General features: G+C 46.9%; 1 protein-coding gene and 7 non-coding genes across 11 annotated transcripts in view; all 8 read left to right on the top strand.

The window, feature by feature from the left end:
• Window positions 1–406: 406 nt before the first annotated feature.
• Window positions 407–478, top strand: TRNAC-GCA (transfer RNA cysteine (anticodon GCA)). The gene has a single exon. It is a non-coding gene; the product is annotated as a tRNA-Cys (tRNA).
• A 1630-nt stretch (window positions 479–2108) lies between these two features.
• TRNAC-GCA (transfer RNA cysteine (anticodon GCA)) lies at window positions 2109–2180 on the top strand. The gene has a single exon. It is a non-coding gene; the product is annotated as a tRNA-Cys (tRNA).
• A 1644-nt stretch (window positions 2181–3824) lies between these two features.
• On the top strand, window positions 3825–3896 carry TRNAC-GCA (transfer RNA cysteine (anticodon GCA)). The gene has a single exon. It is a non-coding gene; the product is annotated as a tRNA-Cys (tRNA).
• Window positions 3897–8893: 4997 nt separating this feature from the next.
• On the top strand, window positions 8894–8965 carry TRNAC-GCA (transfer RNA cysteine (anticodon GCA)). The gene has a single exon. It is a non-coding gene; the product is annotated as a tRNA-Cys (tRNA).
• Window positions 8966–10564: 1599 nt separating this feature from the next.
• Window positions 10565–10636, top strand: TRNAC-GCA (transfer RNA cysteine (anticodon GCA)). Its single transcript has one exon. It is a non-coding gene; the product is annotated as a tRNA-Cys (tRNA).
• A 1742-nt stretch (window positions 10637–12378) lies between these two features.
• LOC141148421 (uncharacterized) overlaps window positions 12379–18332 on the top strand; it is a 35905-nt gene continuing 29951 nt past the window's right edge. The window contains exon 1 of one of the 4 annotated variants that reach the window (XM_073635915.1): window positions 12379–12723. In XM_073635915.1, the coding sequence (XP_073492016.1) occupies window positions 12708–12723 (16 nt within the window). In that variant the 5' untranslated portion in view covers window positions 12379–12707. The remainder of the gene's footprint in view (window positions 12724–18332) is intronic. The other 3 variants (XM_073635917.1, XM_073635919.1, XM_073635914.1) reach the window with 3 other exon arrangements.
• On the top strand, window positions 13704–13775 carry TRNAC-GCA (transfer RNA cysteine (anticodon GCA)). The gene has a single exon. It is a non-coding gene; the product is annotated as a tRNA-Cys (tRNA).
• On the top strand, window positions 15456–15527 carry TRNAC-GCA (transfer RNA cysteine (anticodon GCA)). Its single transcript has one exon. It is a non-coding gene; the product is annotated as a tRNA-Cys (tRNA).

The following is an 18332-nucleotide window of genomic DNA, read 5'->3' as shown; positions in this document are numbered from 1 at the left end:
AAAACACAAGCGTAAAATCGCTCCTGGCTCGGGGCCAAAATTTGTTCCCTGAGTTTCTTTGGAGCCACAATCACACATATAGAAGTCCATTGAAGTGAATGGGCTGCCTTATGTAGAACACGCCTCTCCGTATGAGAATCGCATAAACAGAAAAGTTCCCGCTATGCGTAGTGTGAACGGGGGAACGGGTACTTAGAGAATAGGAAAAAAAAATTCCAAAAAGTAAAGCTGAAAATGGGGGGGGGGGGGGGTTGTATAACGCAGGTTGAGAGGTCTCAGGTGCCCCCTGGAAGATTTTGGAAACACTTGAATCTAAATTCAAGAAAAGACCTTTATTATAAATACATAAATAGAAGAGGAAGCAGGAAAAAAAAAAAAAAAAACATGACACATCTTTAAAACTGAAGGGGGTATAGCTCAGTGGTAGAGCATTTGACTGCAGATCGAGAGGTCCCTGGTTCAAATCCAGGTGCACCCTTGCAAGTTTTGGATACCTTTGCATCTAAATACCCATATTAATAACACTATAATCCAACAAGAGATTGCAACAGCAGTTTATATGGTTCAACAATTGTACCTAAATGAAAACATGTAACTATTATCTGAAGTGCATTATAAATGAGAGGGGCAAAGTTCAGTGGCAGAGATGTAAGCATTTGAAGAGCCGATTTTCAGTAGAAAAGATGTGGGCAGCTGAACTATATAAACAAATGTGTGGCTCATTTGGGTTCTGTGGGATCCCGGGACATTCACTGCCATCTTCAGGATACTCAGTGGAGGTGACATAGAAACCTCTGTTCCTCAAACTCCCCTGAGTCTCAATCCACTTCTTTTTTTTTGGTGATGGGGGCAGGTCTGGTGCAAGGGTTTTTGACACCCTAGGCGAAACCTCATTTTGCCGCCCCCCCTGGCTCCACCCCTGAATCCACCCCTTTGCCCTGCCCATGTATACCCCACCTTTATAATGAAGCACCCATCAAATGCAGCATCACCAGCGCCCATCAATGCAGCCTACCAGCACCCATCAAATGTTGCCTCACCAGCACCCATCAAATTCTTCCTCACCAGCGCCCATCAAAAGCAGCCTCACCAGCGCCCATCAAATGCAGCCTCACCAGCACCCATCAAATGCTGCCTCACCAGCGCACATCGAATGCAGCCTCAACAGCGCCCATCAAATGCAGCCTCACCAGCACCCATCAATGCAGCCTACCAGCGCCCATCAAATGCAGCCTCACCATCAAATGCAGCCTCACCAGCGCACATCGAATGCAGCCTTTACAGCGCCCATCAAATGCAGCCCCACCACTGCCCATCAATGCAGCTTACTAGCACCCATCAAATGCTGCCTCACCGGTGCCCATCAAATGCAGCCTCACCAGCGCCCATCAAATGCAGCCTCACCAGTGCCCACTAAATGCAGCCTCCCCACCGCCCATCAATGCAGCTTACCAGCGCCCATCAAATGCTGCCTCACCAGCCCATGTATACCCCACCTTTTTAATGAAGCACCCATCAAATGCAGCCCACCAGCGCCCATCAAATGCAGCCCACCAGCGCCCATCAAATGCAGCCTCACCAGCGCCCATAAAGTGCAGCCTCACCACCGCCCATCAATGCAGCTTACCAGTGCCCATCAAATGCTGCCTCACCAGCCTATGTATAGCCCACCTTTTTAGAGAAGCACCCATCAAATGCAGCCTTACCAGCGCCCATAAACTGCAGCATCACTAGCGCCCATCAATGCAGTCTACCAGCGCCCATCAAATGTTACCTCACTGGCACCCATCAAATGCTGCCTCAGCAGCGCAAATCGAATGCCGCCTCATCAGTGCCCATCAAATGCAGCCTCACCAGCGCCCATCAAATGCAGCCTCAGCAGCGCACATCGAATGCAGCCTCAACAGTGCCCATCAAATGCAGCCTCACCAGCGCCCATCAATGCAGCCTACCAGCGCCCATCAAATGTTAGATACAATTGTATCTAAATGAAAACATGTAACTATTATCTGAAGTGCTTTATAAATGAGAGGGGCAAAGTTCAGTGGCAGAGAGGGAAAAAAAAAAAAAAAAAAAAAAAAAGAACGCGACACTACTTTAAAGCAGAAGGGGGTATAGCTCAGTGGTAGAGCATTTGACTGCAGATCAAGAGGTCCCTGGTTCAAATCCAGGTGCCCCCTTGTGAGTTTTGGACACCTTTGCATCTAAATACCCATATTAATAATGCTATAATCCAAGAGATTGCAACTGCAGTTTATATGGTTCAACAATTGTATCTAAAATGAGAACATGTAACTATTTTCTGAAGTGCATTATAAATGAGAGGGCAAAGTTCAGTGGCAGAGATGTAAGCATTTGAAGAGCCGTTTTTGGGATTTCCAGTAGAAAAGATGTGAGCCCCTCAGCCCCTCAGCTGTCACCCACTGGGATTGTAAACCGCATGAGCCTTTCAGCAAGACCTATCCGATGATTCACGTCCGGAACCTGTTGATCGACTGTGTGCAATCATAGCCCAGAGCTCTAATAGTTCAGTGATAGAGCATACAACTGCTGTTTGAGAAGTCCCCGTTTCAAATCCGGGTGCCCTCTAGTAGATTTTGAACTTTTCCATAATATAAATGTAAGGACTGTAACCTCTCTCCTCTGGAAGATTTTAGACCCCTTCCGTAAGCTTTCTCTATATAATAGCACAGGATCACAGAGCTTAGATAAATAGAAGGTCTTAAGGCCCCATTCACATATGGGCAATTTGGAATCGTGAGCAGAACTGCCACATATTGCGCCAAGACATGCCGTGTTTGGCACCCCAAACACAGCACAATTTTTCAGTGTGAACGGGCGGCTGGCTAGCTTCCCCTGCATCTCCTTGCGTTTCCTCCCTCCTCCCCCTGGCGGCCAGCGTAGCGTCTCCTTTTGGTCAATCGGGAAATGGGTCTCAGACCCGCTTCCTGATTTGCCATGAAGAGAATTAGTGTGACACTAGAGAATACTCATTGCTCTGCGCCCCAAGCCCACCCTATTTTGAAGTCTATTAGCTCTGGCTCTAATCACTTGCTTCAAAAAAATAAAAAACCCACCCCTCCAATTGGAATCCATGCATCCGGGGCCCTGCATGTATATTAGGGGCCAGATGCATGGATGGGGGGGGGGGGGGGGGGCGGCGCCCATGCGCCCCTTATGGACAGGCCGCCACTGGTACTAACATCTCTTCTAGACACCCCCTTCAGCACGACAACCTTGTCTACATCTAATTTATTGAAAATTGTTTGCTTCAGACTTTCTCCTAGGCGTTACCCTTTGCCCTTAATGAGTTTTTTTTTCTCTTGTACTGATTCTCCTGAAGACCACAAGTGGTAGCTCATTTCTCTTAGGACAAGCAGTTCTTAATCCCTTCAACTCAAGCCGGTTATTTGCATAACCTGGAACCTGGCTACCCTGTTTTGCCACAACATGACCTCTGTAGTCTAACCCTCAGGCCTTGTACTGAGCCCACAGGAGATTGACACTTCAGATATGAGGCTTTCTGAAGGAACTTCAGGTCTTGAGTTCTGAGCCTTTGGTATAAGTTATTTAATTTAATAACAGGTTAGCATGTACTGGTTATATATTGGTTATACAGTTGAAAGAACATCCACTTGGCTGCTCTAACATGTTACACCTTTGCTCATTGCACTTTTGTTTGTTTTTCAAAAAGGTCTGCTGAGCTTGTTCTGGCTAATTTCCTCTGTAAATAGAAACCTGGCATGGTAGGTTTTTGAGAACATTAGTAAAGAGTTTTGACCTTTACCTATTACTTACTACCTATTGGCTTAAGACAGCAGGTAGGGGGTATAGCTCAGTGGTAGAGCATTCGACTGCAGATCGAGAGGTCCCTGGTTCAAATCCGGGTGCCCCCTTCAAGATTTTAGACTTTTCTAATATAAATGTACAGACTGTAATCTCTCTCCCTCCTGGAAGACCTTAGACCCCTTCCATCCAAGGCTGGGTTTGAACAAATGGAAATTGGATGCACCCAATTCACATGACAGGCAAGTGTGACTCGCTCTCAATGGAGCCGGTTCACACAGCTCCGGGGCGGCCGTTGTCTGCACTTAAAAAGGGTCCTGTGTGTCTTTGGTTCCGATTCAGGTGTGAATTTAAGCAAAAATTCAGACCGGATTCACACTTGAATTGGTGAACAGGGACGCACCGGACCCCGTGCTGTGTAGCTTATGTGAACAGAGCCTAAGTGTGAAGATTGTAACCTTTCTCTATATAGGAGCAGAGGATCACAGCTTAATTGGAAATAAATATTTGTAATCATGAGCAGAACTGCCACTATTCCAAATTACGGCAAAACGCGCGACGTTTGGCACCCCAAACGCAGCACGATTTAGCCACGTGACACAATGAGCACGAATCACAGCAAAAACACAAGTGTAAAATCACTCCTGGCTCCGGGCCAAAATTTGTTCCCTGAGTTTCTTCGGAGCCACAATCACACATATAGTGGAACCCCGGATTGCGAGTAACACGGTTAACGAGCGTTTCGCAATACGAGCACTGTATTTTTAAAAATCGTAACTCGGTTTGTGAGTGTTGTTTTGCAAAACGAGCACGATTCAGGCCAAAGTGTGTGCAGTACCATGTTTGGCCTGAGGTGGGGGGGGCGCCGGAGCCGAGCGGCGCTGAACGCAGCCGATCGGCGCCGTTTGAAAATGCACAGAAAGACCCGAGGACAGCTCTGCTGACCTCTGCAAACCTCGGGAACGGAGTCTTTCTGAGGTTTGCCAAGGTCAGCCGAGGTGTCCTCGGGCCTTTCCGGCCATCTCCCCCCCCACCTCTGGCCGCATGCGGTATTGCATGCCATTGAAGTCCGTTTCCATTGACTTCTATGGGGAAACTTGCTTTGATATGCGAGTACTTTGGATTACGAGCATTCTCCTGGAACGGATTATGCTCGTAATCCGAGGTTCCACTGTATAGCAGTCCATTGAAGTGAATGGGCTGCCTTATGTAGGACACGCGTCTCCGTATGAGAATCGCCTAAACAGAAAAGTTCCCGTTATGCGTAGTGTGAAGGGGGGTGTAGCTCAGCGGTAGAGCATTCAACTGCAGCCTCAACAGCGCCCATCAAATGCAGCTTCACCACTGCCCATCAATGCAGCTTACCAGCGCCCATCAAATGCTGCCTCACCAAAAAAAGAAAACGCGACACCAAAAAAAAACGCGACACTGCTTTAAAGTGCAAGAACATATTTGGGGGGCACACCATACAATGCGTTTAAATTCAAGATGGTGCTGCTATAAGACCTACAAACAGTACAAAATATTTTACAGCGCACACATACAAGAATTACATTTCCTATAGGTCTAGTTAAAAACACCTGAACATATTCAAAAAATACGGGGGTTTGGTCACACTATATGGTCATATAGTGCTAAGCCCACTTACTGCGACAAAGTACCCCGAATTAGTGGGTCCTACACTAGTATTAGAATGGAAGATCCTTTGTCTCAACCATAGGAGCTGAACTCCTCTATGTGGGAGGGCTGAAGGGGATACATCCTAATCCTAAAATATTTTGTACTGTTTGTAGGTCTTATTTTAAATCTTGAATTTAAATGCATTGTATGGTGTGCCCCCCAAATATGTTCTTGTATATTGTAATAGGCCCTGACCAGGTTTTTTGGGCTGGAGCACCCCTCCCCCTCCTCCTTACCTCCTATTTAGTGGCCACCAGTGCATAGGATGTATCCCTTTCAGTTCTCCCACATAGAGGAATTCAGCTCCCATGGTTGAGACAAAGGATCTTCCATTCTATTACTAGTGTAGGACCCACTAATTCGGGGTACTTTGTCGCAGTAAGTGGGCTTAGCACTATATGACCATATAGTGTGACCAAACCCCCGTATTTTTTGAATATGTTCAGGTGTTTTTAACTAGCCTTGCAGGAAATGTCATTCTTGTATGTGTGCGCTGTAAAATATTTTTTACTGCTTTAAAGTGGATGGGGGTGCAGCTCATTCACCTGCAGATTGAGAGGTCCCTGGTTCTAATCCGGGTGCCTCCTTCTGGGTTTTGGATACCTTTGTATCTAAATACCCACATATATTCTAAGAAGAGATTGCAACAGCAGTTTATATGGTTCAACAATTGTATCTAAATGAGAACATGTAACTATGTCCAGACCGTGTACAATCATAGCCCAGAGCTCTAATAACTCAGTGAGCATTCTAACTGCCGTATAAGAGGTCCCTGATTCAAATCCAGGTGTCCTCTAGTAGATTTTGGACTTTTCCATAGTATAAGTGTAAGGACTGTAATCTCTCTCCTCTGGAAGATTTTAGACCCCTTCCGTAACCTTTCTCTATATAATAGCACAGGACCACAGAGCTTAGTTAAATAGAAGGTCTTAAGGCCCCGTTCACATATGGGCTATTTGGAATCGTGAGCAATCGTGATTGTTTAGATTATTAGGATGATGGAGATGCAATGTGGGTATGAATAAATTATTTTAAATTTTGACCACAGATACTCTTTAAATGGAGCTCTGCAGGGCTACCGGAGCAGAGAGTGCAACAAATGGAGGTAACCCCACCACCTAATTCTGCACATGGCTCCTTCATTACAGATGGGTGAAGGGACCAGAGAGGGTGGTGCTCAGTGGATGATGAAGGTTTCTAGTAAGTAAACCCTGATCCAACTTCTCATTCATTGCCTCTAAGAGAGGACACTTTACTGACCATCACTATGGGGAGCACTTTACTGACCATCACTATGGGGAGCACTTTACTGACCATCACTATGGGGAGCACTTTACTGACCATCACTATGGGGAGCACTTTACTGACCATCACTATGGGGAGCACTTTACCGACCATTACTATGGGGAGCACTTTACTGACCAACAGTCTGGGGGGACACTTCACTGACCATCACTATGGGGGACACTTCACTAACTGGCAGTATGGGGGGACACTTCACTGACCATCAGTATAGGAGCACTTCACTGACCAGTGAGGACATCCACTTACATCTGATCCGCTGACTTCCAATTTTCTCCCCAAAACACGGGTGTTCAGCTATTTAGATCAGTTCAGTCACTTTTTTTTTTGGGGTGTGTGGGGGGGGGGGGGACGGATGTCAGCAGACATGAAAATGGATGTAAAATTGACATCTGTATCTGTTTTTGATCCGTTTTTTTACAAAAATGTGACTGAACTGAACTAAAAAACCGAACGCCCGTGTGAAAGGACCCTAAGAAGGTATTCCTGATGTGTAATGGGAGGCTCTGATATGTAGGGGCCTCTGATGTGTAAGGGGGCGCTCCAATGCGTAGAGGGGCCTCTGATGTGAGGGGGGAGACACCCATATGTAAGGAGGTATTCCTGATGTGTAGAGGGGGGGGGGGCGCTCCAATGTGTAGAGGGGCCTCTAATGTGAGGGGGGGGAGACACCACCAGGGATGCCAATCAGTGCCTACAATGGATGCCAATCAATGCCCACAATGGGCATCACTGATTTGCAGGTATTATTGTTTGGCACTGATTGGCATCCATCAGTACCATACATTACAGTACATCAGTGCCACATATCAGTGCCTATCCATGCCCATTCGTGCCGCCTATCAGTGCCCATCCGTGCCGCCTATCAGTGCCCATCTGTGCCGAATATCAGTGCCCATCTGTGCCGCCTATGTGTACCCATCAGTGCCACCTATCAGTGCCCCATCAGTGCCACATATTAGTGCCCATCATCAGTGCCCATCAATGCCACCTTTTCAGTGCCACCTCATTGGTGCCACCTTATTGGTGCCCATCAGTGCTGCCTTATTAGTGCCCGTCAGTGCAGCCCCATCAGTGCCCATCAGTGAAGGAGAAAACGTACTTATTTAAAAAAGTTTTGTAACCAAAACAAAAAAAAACATTTTTTTTTCAGAATTTTCGGTCTTTTTTTTATTTGTCTTGCAGAAAACCCCAGAGGTCATAGGTGTGCGCACAGGGTGTGCTGGGTGTGCCTGGGCACACCCTAATCACCCTGTGCGACACAGATTCCCCTTGTTGAATGCCCCTACCCCCGTGGCAGCTGAGGTTTCAGAGAAGAGGACTAGGGAATCTGTCCTCAGTCCCTTTCTCTGCTATTTCACCTCAACATTGTAAAAAAATAATAAAGAAAATAATATTAAAAAAAAAAAAAATGTAAAAAATACCAAAATAAATAATATAAAAAAAAAAAAAATGACTGACGCAAATCTCATTGCTGCTGACACTGTCCACTGCTCTACTGCGCCTGTGTGTTTAAGCTTTGGGGTGCACACCCTAATGCAATAGGCTGGGCATACCTATGCCAGAGGTGATCAAATACCACCAAAAGAAAGCTCTATTTGTGGGAACAAAATGATAAAAATTTAGTTTGGGTACAGTGATGGATGACCGCGCAATTGTCATTCGGCGACAGCGCTGAAAGCTGACGATTGGTCTGGGCAGGAAGGTGTATAAGTGCCCGGTATTGAAGTGGTTAATCCCAGGAGATCAGAGCCGGGAGCCTCCAGGAAGGAGATAGTAACAGCAGTCTACATATTTTATTACAAGTGTTGTATATAAATGGGAGACGTATAACCAAAGGATATAATAATAGGAGGTCGGAGGGGAAGGTTCCCTGGCAGAGCATTCAATGACGGAGTAAAGAGAGCGGAGACGAGCTCAGGGATAGAACATCTGAACGCAGCTCGGTGGCGCCCCCTGGAAGGTTTGGGACACTATTATATGTAAATGTAAAAGTTGCAACTATTCTCTTTTAAGGGAACAAAAAAAATAAAAAATAAAAAATAAAACAAATGTGTCTGGATGGTCAAATTGCACTGTGGAATAGAACAGAAGTGGAACTGAATCATCCTTGTGCTACAGGCAAGGGGGTATAGCTCAGTGGTAGAGCATTCGACTGCAGATCGAGAGGTCCCTGGTTCAAATCCGGGTGCCCCCTGCCAGGTTTTGGATACCTTTGTATTTAAATGCAAAGCAGGAAAAAACAAACAAACGAAAAAAAACGCAAAACAAAATGTCAAGGGAGTTGAGATGAGAGCGTTTAACCATGAAGCCTCTGGACACAATTAGGCTGAACGGAGAGATTGTAGCTGGAAATATCCATCGGGCTCTATGACGCTTGTGTTGATTAGTAATACACATTACCAGTGCCTGCTTCATTTATCATGCAGTTTTTTTTTTTTTTTTAATGACGTTTTCTATTTCTATTGGGAGGTGATGATGAGGAAGTCACCAGATCTGAGTTGTGGTTAGGTGTTGGTGTGGTATTTATTTATTTTTTTGGTTCTTATGGGTTCAGTCAGTGGTGGAACTACAGTGGTCGCAGCAGTCGCACTTGCGACTGGGCCCTGCCGTTCTGCCTCCTTGGGGGGGCCCCAAGATCCGGCATCTACCCTGCACCTCTGGCTGTCTGTTTTAGTATGCAGTGGGGGGAGGTGGTGATTGGCAGCTCTATGGTGCCGGCGAGCCGCGGGATCTCCCTGGAGCTTGTAGTTCTCTCTCCAAATGTATACAGTGGAGAGGGGAGGGGCCTCTGACCCGGCATGTATCGGCTTCACTCTTCGGTGAGTTGCTATGCTTCTACACTCTTGATGATACATGCCAGGGTAAGAGGCCCTTCCTCTCTCCACTGTATACACTGGGGAAGAGAACTACAAGCCCCAGGGAAATCCCGTGGCTTCTAGACACAATACAGCTGCCGATGGCCGCCTCCCACCTCCCGGGGGGGGGGGGCAGCTGTTTGGGGACCCTGATGTATACAGGGGCTCTCTGGGGACTCTGATGTAAGGGGGGGGGGCTCTCTGGGGACCCTGATGTAAGGGGGGGCTCTCTGGGGACCCTGATGTAGGGGCTCTCTGGAGACCCTTATGTAAGGGGGGCCCTCTGGGGACCCTGATGTAAGGGGGGGCTCTCTGGGGACCCTGATGTAGGGGCTCTTTGGGGACCCTGATGTAAGGGGGCCCTCTGGGGACCCTGATGTAAGGGGGGCCCTCAGAGGACCCTGATGTAGGGGCTCTCTGTGGACCCTGATGTAAGGGGGACCCTCTAGGGACCCTGATGTAAGAGGGGGCTCTCTGGGGACCCTGATATAAGGAAGGGGTCCCCCCTCTAGGGACCATGATGTAAGGAAGTGGCCCTCTGGGGATCCTGATGTCAGGAGGGGCTCTTTGGGGACCCTGATGTAAGGGGGAGGCTCTCTGGGGACCATGATGTAAGGGGGAGGCTCTCTGGGGACCATGATGTAAGGGGGAGGCTCTCTGGGGACCATGATGTAAGGGAGGGGCTCTCTGTGGACCCTGATGTAAGGGGGGGCACTCTAGGGACCCTGATGTAAAGGGGAGGCTTTTTGGGGACCCTGATGTAAGGAGGTTATGGGTATATGGGGTATCTCAGCCAATGGGCAGGGTTTTTCTTGAATCCCTTGGCCTGCTGGGAGAACCTATATATTTGGGTGAGGTCAGGTGATCTATGTCATATGCCCCGGGCATATGTCAGCAGACTGCAGGTCCACTTTACTGCAGGGACACTTTAAGCAAAAGGGGGTATAGCTCAGTGGTAGAGCATTCGACTGCAGATCGCGAGGTCCCTGGTTCAAATCCGGGTGCCCCCTTGAGTATTTTGTGTATCTGAATGTGAAGGTTTCTCTGCTGTAATTTTAAAAAGGAACTTAGGGGCATTGGGTCAGGAGGGCGTCTACCTGGGTGCCCCCACTGCAAGCTGCCTGCGCCGGGGGCACCCGACAGGAAGGAGGAGGGTGGGGAACCGAGAAGAGGAGGATCAGGGCTGCTCTGTGTAAATCCATTGCACAGAGCAGATAAGTAGATCATTTTTGTTATTTTTTTTTTAAATTCCTTTAGAGCAATGTTTCTCAACCGGGGTTCCGCGAAAAGTCCCCAGGGGTTCCGCCGCAATTCAACATTCAATGTTGTTACCATTGTTCCCAATGCGTGCTGACTGTGAGTACTGTCACTGCACATTGATACCCGATGCCTTCTCTGTAGTTCCGTTGATCTGTTGAGAAGTGCCCCCCCATCGAATAGTGCCCGGTATGTACTGCGCATACATCGTACGGAACAGCACAACAGCTGATTTGCCGATCAGCTGGCCTGATGTAACCAGGGCGCATGCGCACATCGTAGGAGGCGTCTCTCGATGGGAGATACCACTTCACGGACACAATTTAAACCTATACAAACAGTGGAGGGAGACTGTCGTTCTCAGATTGTGCATTGCTGCTGCTGGAGGATCGGCTTGTGGCTGTGCTGAAGAGCTGGTTTTGTCTGTGTTTCAACCAGTGGCGGCTGGTGAAGTTTTAGGATGGGGGGTGCCAGACCCCACCCTTCCTTTTTAACCCCTCCCACTTGGTGAAAATGGGCGTGGTTTCAGAGAAATAGTGGGCGTGGCTCTAAGGTGGTGTGGTTGGCGTCTGAGATGAACGAGGGATGGAGGGAGAGGGAGAGAGGGATGGAGGGACGGAAGCTACTCGGCGCTTCGGAAAGCGCCACAAAGCGGGATAAACGCGGGATAATCTGCCCGCAAATGAAGCGCCGCGTCTGCAATCTCCTGATTGCATAGACGTGGCGCTTCCCATAGTGCACTGTGTCCAGCGTCACACCATGTCCGGCGTACAAACACAGTGCACTTAAGGACATTTTTTTTGTATTTTTTTTTAAAGGGCCAGTTTAAAAATTTTTTTTTTTTTTTTTACAATTTTTTTTTTTACTGCCCCCTATGGACGGGCCACCACTGGTTGCAACCCGCCCTTTCACACAGGCAAAACCATCCGTTCAACACAGCAAACCCGCCCTGCAACTCAGACAAAACCGAACCATCAGCACACTGTAAAGCCGCCTGCAACAGCGAGACGCAATCTGAGAACTACGGTCTCCCCCCGCTGTTTGTATAGGTTTCAATTGTGGCCGTGAAATGGTATCTCCCATCAAAAGACGCCTCCTACGATGTGCCCTTGCGCCCTGGTTACGTCAGGCCAGCTGATTGTCAAATCAGCCGAAGTGCGGCTCCGTCCTGCGCATGCGCGGGCACCAGGGGCGGACTGATAACTCATGGGGCCCCCGGGCAATAGGAGATTATGGGGCCCCCAGGCAATCAGAGATTATGGGGCCACACAGTATACACACACACACACAGTATACAATCACACAGTATACACATACATGTACACACAGTATACACAGACAGATGTAAAAAAAAAACACAGATTTATACATACTGCCCCTGGTTTTACTGAGGCTGGCAAACCTGATGGGGCCCCCTAGTGGCCCAGGGCTCTCGGGCAGTGCCCGAGTGGCTCAATGGTCAGTCCGCCCCTGGCGGGCACTATTCGATGGGGGGGGGGGCACTTCTCGACAGAACACCGGCTCAGAGAACTCAGAAGGCGGGGGGGTCAAGAGGAATGCAGAAAGTCAGAGCAGGAGTTCTGAAATGTCAGAGCATGGAGCCAAGAATCAGACTGTGGAGGCAGGGAGCTGGGTAGGGAACTGAGATTGCGCTCCCTTCTCCATGGTTTGCAGAATGGGAACCGAGGTTAAAAGACGGAGGAGGCGGGGAGCACAGAGAGGGAGCCAAGAATGGAGGCAGGAAGAACCAGATCGGAAGGTGAGATCCTGTCTGTACGGTAGCAGTGTTGCACACTGTGGAGGGGGGGCAGAGAAAAGGAGCACATGGCTGGATTGGAATGTGAGTTCTTGTGTACAGAAAGGATAAATGTAGACTGTGGGGCGGGGGCAGAGAACAGAGAACAGGAGGTGACGTCCTATGTGTATATATAGCAGCACTGAATGTAGACTGCAGAGAACAGGAGCACACAGGTGGTTCAGCCCTATATGTAGCAGGAGGCATAGGCGTGCGCAGGGGGTGTGCCGGGTGTTCCCGGGCACACCCTGATCTACCGGTGCCACGCAGATTCCCCGGCTGCTATTTCACCAAAGTCCCCCAATGCCGCTCCTAAAACGATTGTAAGAAGTAATAAAAAAAACTACTGACACCAACTTCTGACCTACTAAAAAGTCCACTGCTCTACTGACGCCATCCACTGCCCTACTAACACCGTCCATGTTTTAATACATTTGGGGTGCACACCCTAATGCAATAGGCTGCGGCTGCACACACCTATGGCAGGAGGTGAGATTATAATAGCTTTATGTTATGCCATAATTGTACATAATGCTATTATAGCCTCCTGCTACATATAGGGCTGATCCAGCTGTGTGTCCCCCCCACTCTCTGCTCCCCCTTCTGCAGTGGCAGGGACCTTCTTGAAAAAAAAAAAAAGTGGTCTCCAACTCAAATCTGGGTGCCCCCTTGAAGATTTCGGATGCTCTTATATCGAAATGTAAAAATTGTAACCTTTCTCTGAAGTATGGTTTAAGCAGGAAAAAAAATAGCAGAGAGGAGACATTGCGGAGCTTGTGGAAACGTTGTGCTGATGTATTTGGACACAGATCCCCAGTTGAAAGGTGGTTGTCCCCTGGAAGACTTTGGAGGGCATTGTACCAAAATGAAAAATACTGCATCAGTTTGCTAAAGTATATTTTAAGGGGGAAAAAAAATGCATAAACATTAAAACCAATGGCTAAATGGTTTAATTTTGTTGTAGACTAGTGGACTGTGGAGTGAAATGATCCCCAAAAAAATGTCAGTCAGATGTTTCTAGCAGAGGGGGTATAGCTCAGTGGTAGAGTATTCGACTGCAGATCGGGAGGTCCCTGGTTCAAATCCGGGTGCCCACTGGTAGATTTTAGATTCCCTTGTATCTAAATGTAGACATTTCTCTGCATGCAATATGCTTTAAGCAAAAAAAAAAAAAAAAAAAAAAAAACAGAATTACAAAATTACAAAAACAAATACTTCAAAGGAGACAGAAGCCTCAGAACAGATTCAGAGAAGCCTCAGGACACAACACCCGATATATGCAGTCACTCTGATGTGAACACCTGATGTAAGGGGGAACCATTATAGGGACACCTTATATAAGGGGATACTGTGAGTGGGCACCTGATTAAAGGGGGGTACTCTGGTGGGGTCAATTGATCTATCTAAGAGCTCTCTGATGGGGACATCTGATGTAATGGGGTACTCTGATTGGGCAACTGACCTAAGTACTCTGATGGGGACACCTTATGTAAGGTAGCTTTATTTTCTTTTACTTTAAATGTGGATGGCCTATTGGCCTACTGTTAAATTTTATTAAAGAGAGATTTGGACCTCGGCTGGAAGAAATTTTTAGCGACTGGACCTCCTTGAATTTTAATTAATTACCCCTGCTCCAAAGTACATATATATATATATATATATATATATATATATATATATATATATATATATATATATATATATATACACAGGGCTTTTTTTTCTCAAACAATAGGTGCAGGAACTCCCCCTTTTTGAGTCACCCCTTTTCTCCATCCCTACCCACCTCTGAGCACCATCTCTTGGTTCCACCCCCTACCCACCTCCCAGTACCGCCCCTTTTAGAAAATACAGAACCAAGTATCATTTTGTGGTGCTAAGTAATTTGTATGAAATTTGGTAATGGTATCAAGAAAAGCAGTAAAATAGATCCCCTGCAGCCAGCAACAATAGATCCAATAGATATAGATATATATCCAATAGAACAATAGATCCAATAGAACAATAGATATATATATATATATATAAACAAATAACAGCACAGGGGTGACATGGCAGAGCCAATGTAATTGTGTCTGCTTTGAGTTGCAAACGTTTCTATACTGAAGCATTTGCATTAATGAGTCTGAGCAGGTTCAGGTTTGAATGCAGATTAAGAAGTCCCCGGTTTAAACCTTGTTGCCCCCCTGGAAGACTTTGGACTGCATTGTACTAAAATGAACATTCTGCATCATTTTGCCAAAGTACATTTAAAGGGGTTGTAAACTTTCGTGTTTTTTTCACCTTGATGCATCCTATGCATTAAGGTGAAAAAACACCTGGCAGTCACCGGCCCCCCCAGCCCACCCCCGTTTTACTTACCTGAGCCCCTTCATCTCCTCGGCGAGGGACGTGCTGTCCCTCTCTCCACGGGGTCCCGGCTCTTGATTGGATAGATTGATAGCAGCGCAGCCATTGGCTGCCGCTGCTGTTAATCAAATCCAATGTCGCGGGTTCCCCCCCCCCCCCCCGGGCCGAGTCCAGCGTTCGTGTATATTGACGTAAATGCTGGACTCGGGAGTGCGCCCACAAAGTAACCCCCTCAGGAGAGCGCTTCTCCTAGGGGGTTATCTGATGTGGGGAGGAGCCACTGGGGGGACCCCAGAAGAGGATGTTCGGGGCCACTCTGTGCAAAATGAGTGGAGGTAAGTATGATCTGTTTGTTATTTTAAAAAAATAAAAAGCGATCCTTTACAATCACCTTAAAGGGGGAAAAATGCACAAATATAATATATACTGGGGGTATAGCTCAGTGGTAGAGCATTCGATTGCAGATCGAGAGGTCCCTGGTTCAAATCCGGGTGCCCCCTTCAAGATTTTAGAAACCCTTGTATCTAAATGTAGAAGTTTGACAGTAGTAGATTTTAGAGTGGTGTTCCGCCCCCCCCTAAAAAAAAAATTAAAAGCCAGCAGTTACACATACTGCAGCCACTGACTTTTAACAATAGGACACTTACCTGTCCTGGAGTCCAGCGATGTCGGCACCGCAGCTCATGCTTCCATCAGCTGTCGGGTGTGGCCGCCGCCATTGCGTGTAAGGGAACCCAGCAGTGTAGCCTTATGGCTTCACGCCGGGAACCCTACTGCGCATGCGGGGGCTGCGCTCCTCTCTCCTACTGGCCCGGCGACAGGGAGAGGAGGGAGCCCCGCGGTGATGTCACGGGCCGCGGCTTGGACTCCCGGAAGTGGGAACAGGTCAGGATACCTGGGTATCCTGTCCCCCCCCCCGAAAGGTGCCAATTGTGGGGTGAGGAGACAAATGAGCGGAAGTTCCACTTTTTGGGTGGAGCTCTGCTTTAAGCAGAAAAAAAACACAAACAGAAATAGTTGAAGGGAGACATTGGGGGTTATTTATGAAAAGGCAAATCCACTTTGCACCACCAGTGCACTTTGAAGTGAAGTCACTGTAAATCTGAGGGGAAGCTCTGCTGATTTTATCATCCAATCAGGTGCAAGCTAAAATGCTGTTTTATATTTTCCTTGCATGTCTCCCTCAGATCTACAGCGACTGCACTTCCAAGTGCACTTGTAGTGCAAAGTGGATTTGTCTTTAGTAAATAACCCCCTTTGCCCAGCATTTAAATGCAAATACAGATCTGCTTTGAGTTGAAGAGTAGGAAGTAGGAAGCCTCTGGACAAAACGGAGAGATTGTGACTTGAAGAAAGTCCCTAAGCTGAATCCTCAGGACACAATTGAGAAGAGTCTGTAGCTCAAAAATATCTTTAACCCGTTTGCTGCCAGAGCTGTTTTTGCATTTTTTGCACACCTGTTAAAATGCACATTTTTGGATCTGGAGATAAGTTACCCCCCCCCCCCCCCAAACATTGTGGGTTTTCTGAAAGCAAAAAAAAATGCAGATCACGAGGTCCCCATTCCAAATCTTGGTGCCCCTGGAACACGTTGGATACCTTTGTATCTAAATGGAAGGGTTTCTCTGCAGAATCATTTCATTAACCACTTCAGCCCCGGAAGGATTTACCCCCTTCCTGACCAGAGCACTTTTTACAATTTGGCACTGTGTCCCTTTAACTGCTAATTGCGCGGTCATGCAATGCTGTACCCAAACGAAATTTGCGTCCTTTTCTTCCCACAAATAGAGCTTTCTTTTGATGGTATTTGATCACCTCTGCCGTTTTTATTTGTTGCGCTATACACGGAAAAAGACCGAAAATTTTGAAAAAAAATGATATTTTCTAATTTTTGTTCTAAAAAAAATCCAATAAACTCAATTTTAGTCATACATTTAGGCCAAAATGTATTCGGCCACATGTCTTTGGTAAAAAAAATGTCAATAAGTGTATATTTATTGGTTTGCGCAAAAGTTATAGCGCCTACAAACTAGGGTACATTTTCTGGAATTTACACAGCCTTTAGTTTATGACTGCCTATGTCGTTTCTTGAGGTGCTAAAATGGCAGGGCAGTACAAACCCCCCCCCCCCAAATGACCCCATTTTGGAAAGTAGACGCCCCAAGGAAATTGCTGAGAGGCATGTTGAGCCCATTGAATATTCATTTTTTTGTCCCAAGTGATTGAATAATGACAAAAAAAAATAAAAAATAAAAAGTTACAAAAAGTTGTCACTAAATGATATATTGCTCACAGAGGCCATGGGCCTATGTGGAATTGCACCCCAAAATACATTTAGCTGCTTCTCCTGAGTATGGGGATACCACATGTGTGGGATTTTTTGGGAGCCTAGCCGCGTACGGGGCCCCGAAACCAAGCACCGCCTTCAGGATTTCTAAGGGCGTACATTTTTGATTTTACTCCTCACTACCTATTACAGTTTTGAAGGCCATAAAATGCCCAGATGGCACAACCCCCCCCAAATGACCCCATTTTGGAAAGTAGACACCCCAAGCTATTTGCTTTGAGGCATGTTGAGTCCATGGAATATTTTATATTTTGACACAAGTTGCGGGAAAGTGACACATTTTTAAACATTTTTTTTTTGCACAAAGTTGTCACTAAATGATATATTGCTCACACAGGCCATGGGCATATGTGGAATTGCACTCCAAAATACATTCTGCTGCTTCTCCTGAGTATGGGGATACCACATGTGTGGGACTTTTTGGGAGCCTAGCCGCATACAGGACCCCGAAAACCAAGCACCGCCTTCAGGATTTCTAAGGGCGTAAATTTTTGATTTCACTCTTCACTGCCTATCACAGTTTCGGAGGCCATGGAATGCCCAGGTGGCACAAACCCCCCCCCCCCCAAATGACCCCATTTTGGAAAGTAGACACCCCAAGCTATTTGCTGAGAGGCATGGTGAGTATTTTGCAGCTCTCATTTGTTTTTGAAAATAAAGAAAGACAAGAAAAAATTTTTTTTTTTCTTTTTTCAATTTTCAAAACTTTGTGACAAAAAGTGAGGTCTGCAAAATACTCACTATACCTCTCATCAAATAGCTTGGGATGTCTACTTTCCAAAATGGGGTCATTTGGGGTTTTTTTTTGCCACCTGGGCATTCCATGGCCTCCGAAACTGTGATAGGCAGTGAAGAGTGAAATCAAAAATTTACGCCCTTAGAAAGCCTGAAGGCGGTGCTTGGTTTTCGGGGTCCCGTGCGCGGCTAGGCTCCCAAAAAGTCTCACACATGTGGTATC

Source organism: Aquarana catesbeiana, linkage group LG06 (genome assembly GCF_042186555.1).
Source record: "Aquarana catesbeiana isolate 2022-GZ linkage group LG06, ASM4218655v1, whole genome shotgun sequence".
Lineage (NCBI taxonomy): Eukaryota > Metazoa > Chordata > Amphibia > Anura > Ranidae > Aquarana > Aquarana catesbeiana.
The sequence above is the reverse complement of the archived record's forward strand: the minus strand, read 5'-3'. Positions and strand labels throughout refer to the sequence as shown.